Below are 15,087 nucleotides of genomic sequence, written 5' to 3'. Positions count from 1 at the left end.
ATCAGTCCCGGCCTCGAACATTCTCAACTGCTATAACGACTGTATTTATCAACGGGCACGAGACGTCCTGCCTAACAGACTCTGGGAGCACGGAGAGCTTCATACACCTCGACACGGTAAGGCTAACTTTAAAATTTGGCGGCCCTATACACCCCTCACTGTCTGCGGCCTCGCGATCCTTCAGGTCGACCCGCCTTCCCTGGATTGCAAACCCGTCGCCACCAGGATACAGTACCCAGGATCGGATCTTTATTAGGTCAGAGGTCCAAAGGCTACTGAGGGAAGGAGTCATTGAAGCTAGCAACAGTCCCTGGAGAGCTCAAGTAGTGGTGGTAAAGACCGGGGAGAAGCATGGGATGGTCATCGACTACTGTCAGACCATCAACAGGTTTACGCAGCTGGACGCGTACCCTCTCCCCCGCATATCCGACCTGGTAAACAGGATCGCGCATTACAAGGTCTTCTCCACGGTGGATCTTAAACCCGCCTACCACCAGCTCCCCATCCGCACTAGTGACCGCAAATACACTGCTTTCGAGGCAGATGGGCGGCTCTATCACTTCGTAAGGGTTCCCTTCGGTGTCATCAACGGGGTCTCGGTCTTCCAGCACAAGATGGACCGAATGCCTGACCGGTACGGTTTAAGGGAAACATTCCCGTATCTCGATAATGTCACCATCTGCGGCCACGACCAGCAGGACCACGACACCAACCTCCGAAAATTCCTCCAAAGATCCTTAACCTTACATACAGCAAGGATAAATGCGTGTTTAGCACCGACCGCCTAGCCATCCTCGGCTATGTAGTGCGAAATGGAGTTATAGGTCCCGACACTGAGCGCATGCACCCCCTTATGGAGTTCCCCCTCCCTCACTGCTCCAAGGCCCTAAAGCGCTGCCTAAGGTTTTTCAGTTACTACGCCCAGTGGTCCCCAACTATGCGGACAAGGCCCGTCCCCTGATCCAATCCACAGCTTTTCCCCTGTCGATAGAGGCCCGCCAGGCCTTCAGCCGCATCAAAACGGACATTGCAAAGGCCACGTTGCACACCATCGACAAGTCCCTCCCCTTCCAGGTCGAGAGCGACGCGTCTGACGTAGCTCTGGCGGCCACCCTCAACCAAGCGGGCAGGCGCGTGGCCGCCTTCTCACGTACCCTCCATGCCTCCAAAATCTGCCACTCCTCAGTAGAAAAGGAGGCCCAGGCCATAGTTGAAGCTGTGCGACATTGGAGGCATTACCTGGCCGGCAGCAGATTCACTCTCCTCACTGACCAACGGTCGGTTGCTTTCATGTTCGATAATGCACAGCAGGGCAAGATAAAAAATGATAAGGTCTTGCGGTGGAGGATCGAACTCTCCACCTACAACTACGAGATCTTGTATCGTCCCGGAAGCTAAACGAGCCTCCTGATGCCCTGTCCCGCGGCACATGTGCCACCGTACAAGTGGACCGCCTCCGCGCCCTCCACGAAGACCTCTGCCACCTGGGGGTCACTCGCTTTTTCCACTTTATCAAGACCCGCAACCTGCCCTACTCCTTCGAGGAGGTCAGGACAGCCACCAGGGACTGCCAAACCTGCGCGGAGTGCAAACCGCACTTCTACCGGCCAGAGAAAGCGCACCTGATAAAGGCTTCCCGTCTCTTTGAACGCCTCAGCATGGACTTCAAAGGCCCCCTCCCCTCCATCGGCCGCAACACGTACTTCCTGAACATGATTGACGAGTACTCCCGGTTCCCATTCGCCATCCCCTGCCCAGACATGACCGCAACCACCGTCATCAAGGCCCTCCATAACACCTTTGCACTGTTCGGGTTCCTGCCTACATACATAGTGATAGGGGGTCCTCCTTTATGAGCGACGAACTGCGTCAATTCCTGCTCAGCAAGGGCATTGCCTCAAGCAGGACGACTAGTTACAACCCCCGGGGTAACGGACAGGTAGAGAGGGAGAACAGAATGGTCTGGCAGACCGTCCTACTGGCCCTATGGTCCAGGAATTTCCCAGTCTCCCGCTGGCAGGAAGTCCTCCCGGATGCCCTCCACTCTATCCGGTCACTGCTTTGTGCCACAACTAACCAGACACTTCACAAACGTCTCCCCAGGAAGTCCTCCTCTGGGACCTCGCTCCCGACCTGGCTGGCAGCTCCCGGACCTATCCTGCTCCGAAAACAAATGCGGGCGCACAAGTCTGACCCGTTGGTCGAGAGGGTCCATCTTCTCCACGCTAACCCCCAGTACGCCTACGTGGCGTACCCCAACGGCCGACAAGATACGGTCTCCCTACGAGACCTGGTGCCCGCTGGAGCCCTACGCACACCCCAGCCACCAGTCCCACCCTCCCCCTCCCACCAGGGCACCTTACAGGAGGATTGGTCCTTCCGCTGGCCCCGTCTAGGCCCCCCCACCCACCGACGCACCCCGCAGGCGCTCCCTTTCCAGGTCAACCGTTTTCCCCACCAGTGCCGTCGAGGGGTGTCGAAGCTGCCACAGAGGCCGAGGCCACGCTCCCGGAGTCACAGACACCCGAGCCTCCACCGGAGTCACCACCGAAGCTCCAACGATCACAGAGGACGACCAGGGCTCCCGATCGACTGATTGCTTCATTTGAAATTGTAAATTTAAATCATAAATTGTAAATAGTTAATAGAATTGTGAATAGTTACAAAATGATGAACGGAGGTATTACGGTACCTCCATAACTAATTCTACCACGTTGCCATGTTTGTAGTATCAGGCCACCACCCCCGCTAGACTTTTTCTAACGGGGTGAATGTGGTAGTCTGTGTAGAGGTATTACGGTACCTGGTAATGCTGGAACACCATTGGTAGATATTGTATGCTTCCTATTGGTCAAGCTGTATGGTAGCTCCGCCCTGCTAGGCGGGGTATAAGAGCCCGTGCTGCCCCAGCAGCCTTCATTCTGTACCTGAGCTGCTGGGGGAAACATCTAGTTTATACAACCTCGCTTTAGTGGTCATTGATCGTGCATCACTTATTAAAGCCACAGTTTCGTTCCACAACTCGTCTTTGTTATAATTGATGGCACATCAATTTAATAAGCTAAAGTCAGATGATCAACCGGTACACGCAGCTTGATGCGTACCTTCTTCCCCGCATATCTGATATGGTCAATCAGATTGCGCAGTATCGAGTCTTCTCCACTGTTGACTTGAAGTCCGCGTACCACCAGCTGCCTATCCGCCTGAAGGACCGCCAGTACACTGCCTTCGAGGCAGATGGGCGCCTCTACCACTTCCTCAGGGTCCCCTTCGGCGCCACCAATGGGGTCTTGGTCTTCCAATGAGTGATGGATCGAATGGTTGACCAGTACAGGCTGCGGGCCACATTCCCGTATCTGGATAATGTCACCATCTGCGGCCATGACCAGCAGGACCATGACGCTAACCTCCGACATTTCCTCCACACCGCTAAGCTCCTTAACCTCACGTTAATGAGGAGAAATGCGTTTTCCACACAACCCGCTTAGCCATCCTTGGCCACGTGGTGGAAAACGGGGTCCTCGGGCCCGACCCCGACCGCTAGCGCCCCCTCCTGGAACTTCCCCTCCCCCACTGCCCCAAGGCCCTGAAGAGATGCCTGGGGTTCTTCTCCTATTATGCCCAGTAGGTCCTCAATTATGCGGCAAGGCCCGCCCACTCATTAAATCTACCATTTTTCCCCTGACGGCTGAGGCCCGCCTGGCCTTCAACCGCATCAAGGCAGATATTGCCAAAACCACGATGCTCACAATAGACGAGTCCCTCCCCTTCCAGGTGGAGAGCAATGCGTCTGACTTTGCTCTGGCCGCTACCCTCAACCATGCGGGCAGGCCCTCGGCTTTCATCTCCCGTACCCTCCAGGCCTCCGAAATTCGACACTCCTCCGTCGAAAAGGAAGCCCAAGACATTGTGGAAGCTGTGCGACATTGGAGGCATTACGTGGCCGGCAGGCGATTCACTCTCCTCACTGACCAACGGTCGGTTGCCTTCATGTTTAACAATACACAGCGGGGCAAGTTCAAGAATGACAAGATCCTGAGGTGGGGGATCGAATTCTTCCCCTACAATTACGATATCTTGTATTGACCTGGGAAGCTCAATGAGCCCCAGATGCCCTATCCCACGGTACATGTGCCAGCGCACAAGTAGACCGACTTTGGGCCCTCCACAATGACTTCTGTCACCCGGGGGTCACCCATTTTTTTCATTTCGCCCAGGCCCGCAACCTGCCTTACTCCAACATGGAGGTCAGGACCATGACCAGGGCCTGCCAGGTCTGCGCGGAGTGCAAACCACACTTCTATCGGCCCGACAGAGCGCACCTGGTAAAGGCTTCTCGCCCCTTTGAGCGCCTTAGCATCGACTTCAAAGGGCTCCGCCCCTCCATTGATCGTAACGTGTACTTCCTCAACATTATTGATGAGTACTCACGTTTCCCTTTCGCCATCCCATGCCCTCACATGACCTCGGCCATTGTCACCAAGGCCCTGCACAGTCTCTTCACCTTATGCAGTTTCCCCACCTACATCCACAGCGATCGGGGTTCCTCTTTCATGAGTGACAAGTTGCGTCAGTTCCTGCTGAGCAAGGGCATCGCCGCAAGCAGGACTACCAGCTACAACCCCCGGGGAAATGGACAGGTGGAGAGGGAGAACGCGACGGTCTGGAAGGCCATCCTTCTTGCCCTACGGTCTAGAAGTCTCCCAGTGTCCAGCTGGCAGGAGGTCCTTCCTGATGCGCTCCACTCTATCTGGTCGCTCCTGTGCAATGCCACCAATGAGACCCCTCACGAACGAATATTTGCCTTCCCCAGGAGGTCCACCTCAGGGGTCTCGCTCCTGTCCTGGCTGACAGTCCCAGGGCCCGTCCTCCTCCGGAAGCATGCGAGGAGTCATAAATCGGATCCCCTGATCGAAAGGGTTCTTCTCCTCCATGCCAACCCACAATATGCCGACATGGCACACCATGACGGGTGGCAGGACATAGTCTCCCTTCGGAATTTGGCACCCGCAGGTCCCCCAGCGACCATCATCACCACCCCCGCCCCTACACCGTCTCCCTCTCCACTGACTCAACTACTGGACGAAGAAGAAGACGACCATCTCCCGGACACGCAGGTCTCGACACCAGTGCCCACACCACAGCCGGGACTGAGGCGTTCGCGGCGGAATGTCAAAGCACCCGACAGACTCGATCTTTAAGTCCACTTCACCCCCGCCAGTCTCTTTTTTTTTTAACACGGGGTGAATGTGGTAAACCACTGTTACCGTATTATATATATTGTGGCAAACCACTGTTACTGTATTGTATATATTGTTTGTTGTCTCTGCTGGCTCTGCCTGTAGCTCCTCCCCTCAGGCTCTGTATAAAGGTGGCCGACCTCTGGCCCTGCCCTGTTCGGGATCAGTTGCCTGCAGGTTCTCGTTTAGCTTATTAAAGCCACAATTTTATTCCACAACTCGTCTTTGTTATAATTGATGGCACATCAATGGCCAATTGTGGCAAATTATCAGAGGCCGATAGGACTTTGCCAGGAACATACCAGTTTCGTCCGTGTGACCCAGCAGTCCCAGCAGCCATTGAGCTGTCCTTGCCTGCCTGCCTGCAACACCAGTCACAGGCCAACCTGGGCCTTTTTGACAGACACAAGCTCCATTGCCTGAGCCTCAAAACTGCAAGTGATTCAATGTCCCACTTTTATTTTAAGTATTATTTTACCCTCCACACTGCTAACCTGGCATATGTGGCCATTTTTGAATTGAAAAGTTTTTTTTAATCATTGCTCTGAGGGTACCTCAGGTTTGAGGCATCCTCTCATCCCCGTATCTGCGTCTAACTCCTTCCGAGATAGCGGTCCTCCTATTGGCCCTCCAGCTTCAAGAGCCCACTGGCTGTCCCCAATTGGATTCCCCAGTTGGCAATTCGGGAAACACTGCTTAGTAACACCGCACTGTAGGTTGGGACCCCTACTTGACCTTAATATGGGGCTCCTGACCCAAAAGACTTATTAATATTTTATTTATTTTGGGAGAAATATTTGTCACTTCAAAGGAGGGGATAGGGAGTCAATGTCTTCAAAAGGACAACAATGACACTATCCAGCCTCTCTCGTGGCACTGCAGGTGGGGGAGTCAGTACCAATTGTTGCAAGCCATTGAAATGGCATTTTAGAACAAGGCGTGATTGGATCTGGGCTCACAGGTGCAATTCAGTTCTCATTTTCAAGTTGTACACTTTGTGCTTTTATGTATTCATTTGCTTTTATGTTATTACATATAGTTAAACAGCAGCACGGTAACGCACTAGATAGCACTGCTGCCTCACGGTCCCAGGTTCGATGGGTTACTGTCCGTGCGGAGTTTGCACATTCTCACCGCTTTTCCGTGGGTTCCGCCCCACAACCCAAAGATGTGCAGGGTAGGTGAATTGGCCATGCTAAATTGACCCTTAATTGAAAAAAATGAATTAAGGACTCAAAATTTATTTTTAAAAAACAGTTTTAAATTCTATGAAGTTAAGTAAAATGTGCAGTAATCTGGAAAACAAAGAAGTAGACCGAGATTTCACAAGGCATCAATGGTCTTAAACTTGGGAACAACCCTGCATTGGCCGGTTCTAGAGACCTGCTCCAATTATGAATTTCCCACAATCAGTGTCAATACCTACCTTTGGCAGCAATAAATTTTTTTTTTTTTTAAATTTAGAGTATCCAATTAATTTTTTCCAATTAAGGGGCAATGTAGTGTGACCAATCCACCTACCCTGCACATCTTTGGATTATGGGGGCGAAACCCACGCAAGCAGTAAAACTCTGACCTGATTGGCTGGTTGGGAATCTGTTAAATTTGGGGAAAAAAATTATATTGCAAAACAAATCTAATTGATTAACTAGATAGTGGAGTAACTAAACCTGAGGGCAGTGATCGGTATTTAGCATTTAATTTTACAGTAAAAAACATCTAGCGTCAGGGCCATACAGTTAATTGTAACTCAATCTAACAATAATTCAAGTGTTTATTTTAAATTAATTAATTAGTGTATAAATGTCACTCAGCGGGGTGCAGTGCTCCAACTGTGAGATGTGGCAGATCTGTGACACTTCCAGCATTCCGGTCGACTACATCTGCAGCAAGTGTAACCAATGGCAGCTCCTCACAGACCGCGTGGTTCGGTTGGAGCAGTAATTGGATGCACTTAGGAGCATGCAGGTGGCGGAAAGCGTCATAGATAGGCGTTATAGAGACGTGGTCACACCCAAGGTGCAGGCAGAGAGATGGGTGACCACCAGAAGGGCAGGCAGTCAGCGCAGGAATCCCCTGTGGTTGTCCCCCTCTCGAACAGGTATACCGCTTTGGATACTGTTGGCGGGAATAGCCTACCAGGGGAAAACAGCAGCAGCCAGAGCAGTGGCACCATGTCTGGCTCTGATGTTCAGCAGGGAGAGTCAAAACGCAGAAGAGCAAAAGTCATAGGGGACTCTATAGTCAGGGGCACAGATAGGCGCTTCTGTGGACGTGAAAGAGACTCCAGGATGGTATGTTGCCTCCTTGGTGCCAGGGTCCAGGATGTCTCCGAACGGGTAGAGGGAATCCTGAAGGGGGAGGGCAAACAGGCAGAGGTCGTTGTACATATTGGTACTACCGACATAGGCAGGAAGGGGCATGAGGTCCTGCAGCAGGAGTTCGGTGAGCTAGGCAGAAAGTTAAAAGACAGGACCTCTAGGGTTGTAATCTCGGGATTATTCCCTGTGCGACGTGCCAGTGAGTCTAGAAATAGGAAGATAGAGCAGCTAAACACGTGGCTAAACAGGTTGTGTAGGAGGGAGGGTTTCCATTATCTGGACCACTGGGAGCTCTTCCGGGGCAGGTCTGACCTGTATAAGAAGGTCGGGTTGCACCTAAACTGGAGAGGCATAAATATCCTGGCCGCGAGTATTGTTAAACACGGGAGGGTTTAACCTAGTATGGCAGGGGGGTGGGTACCGGAGCAATAGGTCAGAAGGTGAAAACTTTGAGGGAGAACTAGGGAATAGGGCCAGTATAGCTCTGAGGAAGAGCAGACAAGGAGATGTTGTTGAAAACAGTGGGTCTGGTGGCCTGAAGTGCATATGTTTTAATGCAAGAAGTATAACGGGTAAGGCAGGTGAACTTAGAGCTTGGATTAGTACTTGGAACTATGATGTTGTTGCCATTACAGAGACCTGGTTGAGGGAAGGACAGAATTGGCAGCTAAACGTTCCAGGATTTAGATGTTTCAGGCAGGATAGAGGGGGATGTAATAGGGGTGGCGGAGTTGCGCTACTGGTTAGGGAGAATATCACAGCTGAACTACAGGAGGACACTTCCGAGGGCAGCGAGGCTATATGGGTAGAGATCAGGAATAAGAAGGGTGCAGTCACAATGTTGGGGGTTTACTACAGGCCTCCCAACAGCCAGCGGGAGATAGAGGAGCAGATAAGTAGACAGATTTTGGAAAGGAGTAAAAGCAACAGGGTTGTTGTGATGGGAGACTTCAACTTCCCCAATATTGACTGGGACTCACTTTGTGCTAGGGGCTTGGATGGGGCAGAGTTTGTAAGGAGCATCCAGGAGGGCTTCTTAAAACAATATGTAGATAGTCCAACTAGTGAAGGGGCGGTACTGGACCTGGTATTGGGGAATGAGCCCGGCCAGGTGGTAGACGTTTCAGTAGGGGAGCATTTCGGGAACAGTGACCACAATTTTAAAGTGCTGGTGGACAAGTTAAGAGTGGTCCTAGGGTGAATGTGCTAAATTGGGGGAAGGCTAATTATAACAATATTAGGCCGGAACTGAAGAACCTAGATTGGGGGCGGATGTTTGAGGGTAAATCAACATCTGACATGTGGGAGGCTTTCAAATGTCAGTTAAAAGGAATTCAGGACCGGCATGTTCCTGTGCGGAAGAAGGATAAGTACGGCAAATTTCGGGAACCTTGGATAACGAGAGATATTGTAGGCCTCGTCAAAAAGAAAAAGGAGGCATTTGTCAGGGCTAGAAAGCTGGGAACAGACGAAGCCTGTGTGGAATATAAGGAAAGTAGGAAGGAACTTAATCAAGGAGTCAGGAGGGCTAAAAGGGGTCACGAAAAGTCATTGGCAAATAGGCTTAAGGAAAATCCCAAGGCTTTTTACACGTACATAAAAAGCAAAAGGGTAGCCAGGGAAAGGGTTGGCCCACTGAAGGACAGGCAAGGGAATCTATATGTGGAGCCAGAGGAAATGGACGAGGTACTAAATGAATACTCTGCATCAGTATTCACCAAAGAGAAGGAATTGGTGGATGTTGAGTCTGGAGATTTGTGTGTAGGTAGCCTGGGTCACATTGAGATCCAAAAAGACGAGGTGTTGGGCGTCTTGAAAAATATTACGGTAGATAAGTCCCCAAGGCCTGATGGGATCTACCCCAGAATACTGAAGGAGGATAGAGAGGAAATTGCTGAGGTCTTGACAGAAATCTTTGGATCCTCACCGTCTTCAGGTGATGTCCTGGAGGACTGGAGAATAGCCAATGTTGTTCCTTTGTGTAAGAAGGGTAGCAAGGATAATCCAGGGAACTACAGGCCGGTGAGCCTTACGTCAGTGGTAGAGAAATTACTGGAGAGAATTCTTCGAGACAGGATCTAGTCCCATTTGGAAGCAAATGGACGTATTAGCGAGAGGCAGCACGGTTTTGTGAAGGGGTGGTCGTGTCTCACTAACTTGATAGTTTTTCGAAGAGGTCACAAAGATGATTGATGCAGGTAGGGCAGTGGATGTTGTCTATATGGACTTCAGTAAGGCCTTTGACAAGGTCCCTCCTGGCAGACTGGTACAAAAGGTGAAGTCACACGGGATCAGGGGTGAGCTGGCAAGATGGATACAGAACTGGCTAGGTCATAGAAGGCAGAGAGTAGTAATGCTTTTCTGATTGGTGGGCTGTGACTCGTGGAGTTCCGCAGGGATCAGTGCTGGGACCTTTGCTGTTCGTAGTATATATAAATGATTTGGAGGAAAATGTAACTGGTCTGATTAGTAAGTTTGCAGACGTCACAAAGGTTGGTGGAATTGCAGATAGCGATGAGGACTGTCAGAGGATACAGCAGGATTTAGATCGTTTGGAGACTTGGGCGGAGAGATGACAGGTGGAGTTTAATGCGGATAAATGTGAGGTGATGCATTTTGGAAGGTCTAATGCTGGTAGGGAATATACAGTGAATGGTAGAACCCTGAAGAGTATTGACGTCAGAGAGATCTCGGTGTACAGGTCCACAGGCCACTGAAAGGGGCAACACAGGTGGAGAAGGTAGTCAAGAAGGCATATGGCATGCTTGCCTTCATTGGCCGGGGCATTAAGTATAAGAATTGGCAAGTCATGTTGCAGCTGTATAGAACCTTAGTTAGGCCACACTTGGAGTATCGTGTTCAATTCTGGTCGCCACACTACCAGAAGGACGTGGAAGCTTTAGAGAGAACGCAGAAGAGATTTATCAGGATGTTGCCTGGTATGGAGGGCATTAGCTTTGAGGAGCGGTTGAATAAACTCGGTTTGTTCTCACTGGAACGACGGAGGTTGAGGGGCGACCTGATAGAGGTCTACAAAATTATGAGGGGCATAGACAGAGTGGATAGTCAGAGGCTTTTTCCCAGGGTAGAGGGGTCAATTACTATGGGGCATAGGTTTAAGGTGCGAGGAGCAAGGTTTAGAGGAGATGTACGAGGCAAGTTTTGTACACAGAGGGTAGTGGGTGCCAGGAACTCGCTGCCAGAGGAGGTGGTGGAAGCAGGGACGATAGTGACATTTAAGGGGCATCTTGACAAATACATGAATAGGATGGGAATAGACGGATACGGACCCAGAAAGTGTAGAAGATTTTAGTTTAGACGGGCAGCATGGTCGGCACAGGCTTGGAGGGCCTGTTCCTGTGCTGTACTTTTCTTTGTCCTTTGTAACACAGGGAGAATGTGCAGACTCCACATGGACAGGTGACCCAGAGCCAGGATCGAACGCGGGACCGCGGCGCCGTGAGGCAGCAGTGCTAACCACTGCGTCACCGTGCTGCCCCCGATAAACTAATTTAACTGCCCCACATGAAAGGGGCATGATCAACCCACTGTAATCAATACAGAAACTTTGAACAAAATCTGAAAGATGTGGGGTGGGATTCTCCGTTCCTGAGACTAAGTGTTGACGACAACGCAGAATTCATGGACTAGCACAGCAGAAAAACTGCCGCCGTACCTGGACCGATTCTGCTACCGCTAAGGGGCCAGCACCAGTGCCACGTGGAACATGAACGATTCTAATGGAAAACAGTGCCGGATTCGCTGGTTTTGCGATTGACACCCAAAGGCTAACAACTAGGCGAGGGCAGTCCACAACCGCCGGGTGCAGGAGGGGGACCGGCAGACTTACGGTGCCTCACAGTGGCAGAGCACAGGACCCTGGACATGGTTGGTAGCCCGGAGGAAAGTGAGGTCGCCGAGGTGGAACTTGCCACATACGAGGAAGTGAGACCCTGCTGAGTTGCGGTTCCCTGCAGCACATGTGGCAACCCCCCCCCCCCCCATATCTCCCGCCCACCATCCTCACCCCACACCATCCTCACCCCACACTCCCACACCACCCTCACACCCACACCCCCACCCTACACCACCCCCACACCACCAACATGCCAAAAGCACCCTCACCCCCACACCACCCTCATCCCCACCATCACCCGCACACCACCCGCACAACATCACCAACCCCACCCCCACCACCCCCAGCGTGCTGTCTAATCATGCGTCTTCTCGTGTGTCTTGCGGGACCTGTTTATGATGGGGTGGGTCCTGGAGCCCCCCGTCAGCCGATCAATGACGGGGATAGCAGCTCAGACACAAGCCCACCGCCAGAGACCCAGGAGACTCCAGAGCACTGGTTGGAGGATGACCCTGGTTTTCCATCACAGCTATCTCCAACACCCTCCACCATCCCAGAGACACTCACTTGGGTGGGGCATGTTCGTGAAGAGGCTCCTGGGTACTCTCTGGTGCGCACCACACAGTTGCTCCGGTACAGCAGGAACTCCCGAGGGGACGGATGGTCGGAGGGCAGGCCGGCCCGAGGAACTAGCTGGCGCCCCTGAGTGTGGCCCAGTCACAGCAGGCCATGGCTGGGAACGTCCGTAGCATTGCCCAGCTGCTGCCCAATGTGGCGCAGACACAGAGGGAGGTGGCCGAGTCCCGGAGGCAGGTCCTCGATGAAGTACTTGAATGCTGAAATTTTATGTATCTTAATGTGCCTGTAATGTAGGATGCTACATTGGTTTGTAATTTCACTATAATTTTAATTACCCTTTCTTTAACATACCGTCCACCATTTCCCTGTTACCTGCTGAATTTGTTTATCTATTTTTGTTAGTACATGATTGTTACATTTTGCCTGTTTTCAACCTGGTTTCTTAATTTATCTATGAATTCTTTGAATAAAGTAACTGCAATACAGACTTTGGTTTGCAAATATATTTCTTGAATAAAATATCATGATTCATATGATAATTTTGGCCTCTTGCGCATCCTTTTCATTGTTCCACCATTTGCATTTGTGTCTTCAGCTGGCTGGTCTCAAATCTCTTGAGTTCATTCCGTAAATCGTTTCTTTCTCTATCTCTCGTCCTACCTCTTTCCCTTCCTTTAAAGTGTACCTTAACACCCCACCCCCGCCCAATACACTGGACAGCTGGTTTGTGATGCAGAGTGAGGCCAACAGCACAGGCTGACGTTATTCATGAAAGCTCTGCCGTCTCAACCTTGCCCCTCGTCTGAGGTGCGTACCAGTCAGCTCTCTCTCTCTCTCTCTCTCTCTCTTCCCCCCCCCCCCCTCCCCCAGGCCTATGGTCAACTGGGACTTTGTTTATCAATCTCTTGGTTATCTCTATTAATAACTTTGTATGCGACTCAGTGTTCAATTTTGTTTGTCAACGCTCAAGTGAAATGCTTTCGGACCTGTTACTATCTGAATGGTACTATATAAAGGAAAGTTGTTTTCGAATCTGCGAGCATTCCTGAGTGTCTGCAGTGTTGGGAGAATGTTAGTTCAGTGAAAATAGCAGAACTGTCTTGGAATAAACAAAACAACCAGTTTAAATCAGATGGGAATTATTCAGCAGGTAGCATTGGTTATTTTGTGATTGTATGGTCTGACCTGCAAAATAATCCCTAATTTCCAGAAATGTCAGCCTTGCATTTTACCCCATTTGTTTATGCAACTTAAATCTTGTCAATAGAATTTAAATTCTCGTGATCTCTCAAAGACTTTCCTCTATTTTTTAGAATCTCCCCTCTTGTTCCCTGAGATCTCTGAACATGCATGGCTCTTTTTCATCATGATTCTGGTAACTCTTGAGTGACAAGTGATTTGACCAATTCTATTTCTCAGCAGTGCCTCAATGGCAACCTCTCTTCCTCAGGAATTCCATAGGCCAAGAACACTCTCACTCACTTTTGCTCTCTCACCCTTTTCCCTATCTCTCATTCCCCTTTCTATTCACTCTATGTTTGCCTTCACACATTTCGCTTCTGCCTCATGTACCTTCCTCACTCTCTCACCCACCCTTGCTATCTTTTACAATTTATGCAACCCAGCTCTCCTTCAGTCAAACAGAATTTCTCTCAACACCCTTCACACTGTCAAACTCTCTTACATCTGTCTCTTTGCCGTGTCACAATACTCTCTCTGAATTCTTATCATTCTATTCCAATCACTCTCTCCTCCCCTTCCCCTGTTGCTTTCCATTTCAGCCATTTCTCTCAAAGTGGCTTTGGTATGCAAAATAGTGAGTCACTGAAGTGGGGAAGCAACAGAAGGCAACAACACAGATAGCCTGAAACATGAGGTTTTACAATTGGTGTTTGAGATGACTGTGGTAAAATTAAGTACTTTTGGTTTAGTGAAATCTTCATACCTTTCTCTTGTAGGTGTTGGGCTGTATTGGACATTGTTCCACAGACATCCGTGCGGAAAGTTCAATTTGATGGAGATTTGAACACCAGTATGCCTATTGGTCATCACATGGTACCTGGCTACATAATCACTTATTCTAATATATCTCTGGAAGCGTGAGTACTTTTCAATTCTTCTCTTGTACCAGTAATTGGCGAGTGTTAGCATAAGTTATGTAACTACTGTGCGGGATTTTCCAACACTTCCCGCTGGCGGGATCTGGGATCTTCTGGTCCTGCCGAAACAATCCCCCGCGGCAGGTTCCCCGGCGATGTGGCTGCCGTGCAACCCAAATGGTCATGGTTTCCAGTGGGATTGGAAGGTCCCGTCAGCAGCCAATGTCAAACTGCCTCTGGGAAACCCACTGCGGGGCACTGGAAAACCCTGGCCACTATTTGTTTCATGCACACAATATGATAAAGTAACAGTGTATTTTGAATTGACTGCAAGAAGTGTGCAAAACTAAGAAAGAACCATGTTATCATGTCTTAAACTCCAGGCTTTTTAGTAATGCTAAAATCTGTTGTGCACATATTTCTAAATTCCCACATAGCTCACAAGGTTTATGGGAGCATTTTCTCTTAATTTCTTTATAAAGCTAATTTTTAGAGCCCAGAAAAGGTTTGGGAATTTGGGAATTTTTAAGACGTACTTCAATGACGATCAGAGCGAGCACATCTGACAAAGCTTACTTACTTATCTTCTGTTTCAATACATTAGAATTTGTACTTTTCCCATAAAAGGTTACTCGGTGAAGTGTTGTTGTGGATCTGAATTGGAAATAGAAATGTTGATATTTTTCTTATCTACAAACTTTCCCTCAGCCACACTATCTGAAATCCCAGCAATGACATCCTGCTCTATCTCACTGCCATCTCTTTTGATTCCTCTGATGCCTCTGTGTGGTCAGACAGCTGGCCTGACTGGATGACCAGAAATTTCTAATAATTATGCATTGATAAGATTGAAAACATTGGGCTGGATTGTCTGGCCCTGCCTGTCGCCAGGATTGTCCAGTCCCACCGAAAGTCAATGGCCATTGCCATTTGTTCCTGCCCGATTCGCTGCCCCTCCCTGGCCACAGTATCCAATCTTGGGGTTCTACTTC

General features: G+C 50.0%; 1 protein-coding gene across 1 annotated transcript in view; it reads left to right on the top strand.

Annotated features, from left to right (window-relative positions):
- LOC140389035 (uncharacterized) overlaps positions 1-14,661 on the top strand; it is a 338,021-nt gene extending 323,360 nt beyond the window's left edge. Inside the window, exons 12-13 of the mRNA XM_072473199.1 lie at positions 13,955-14,095; positions 14,589-14,661. Of these exons, the coding sequence (XP_072329300.1) occupies positions 13,955-14,095; positions 14,589-14,661 (214 nt within the window). The remainder of the gene's footprint in view (positions 1-13,954; positions 14,096-14,588) is intronic.
- The last annotated feature ends 426 nt before the right edge of the window (positions 14,662-15,087 follow it).

This window comes from Scyliorhinus torazame, chromosome 14 (assembly GCF_047496885.1).
Source record: "Scyliorhinus torazame isolate Kashiwa2021f chromosome 14, sScyTor2.1, whole genome shotgun sequence".
Taxonomy (NCBI): domain Eukaryota; kingdom Metazoa; phylum Chordata; class Chondrichthyes; order Carcharhiniformes; family Scyliorhinidae; genus Scyliorhinus; species Scyliorhinus torazame.
This window is presented reverse-complemented; position numbering and strand designations above follow the sequence as displayed.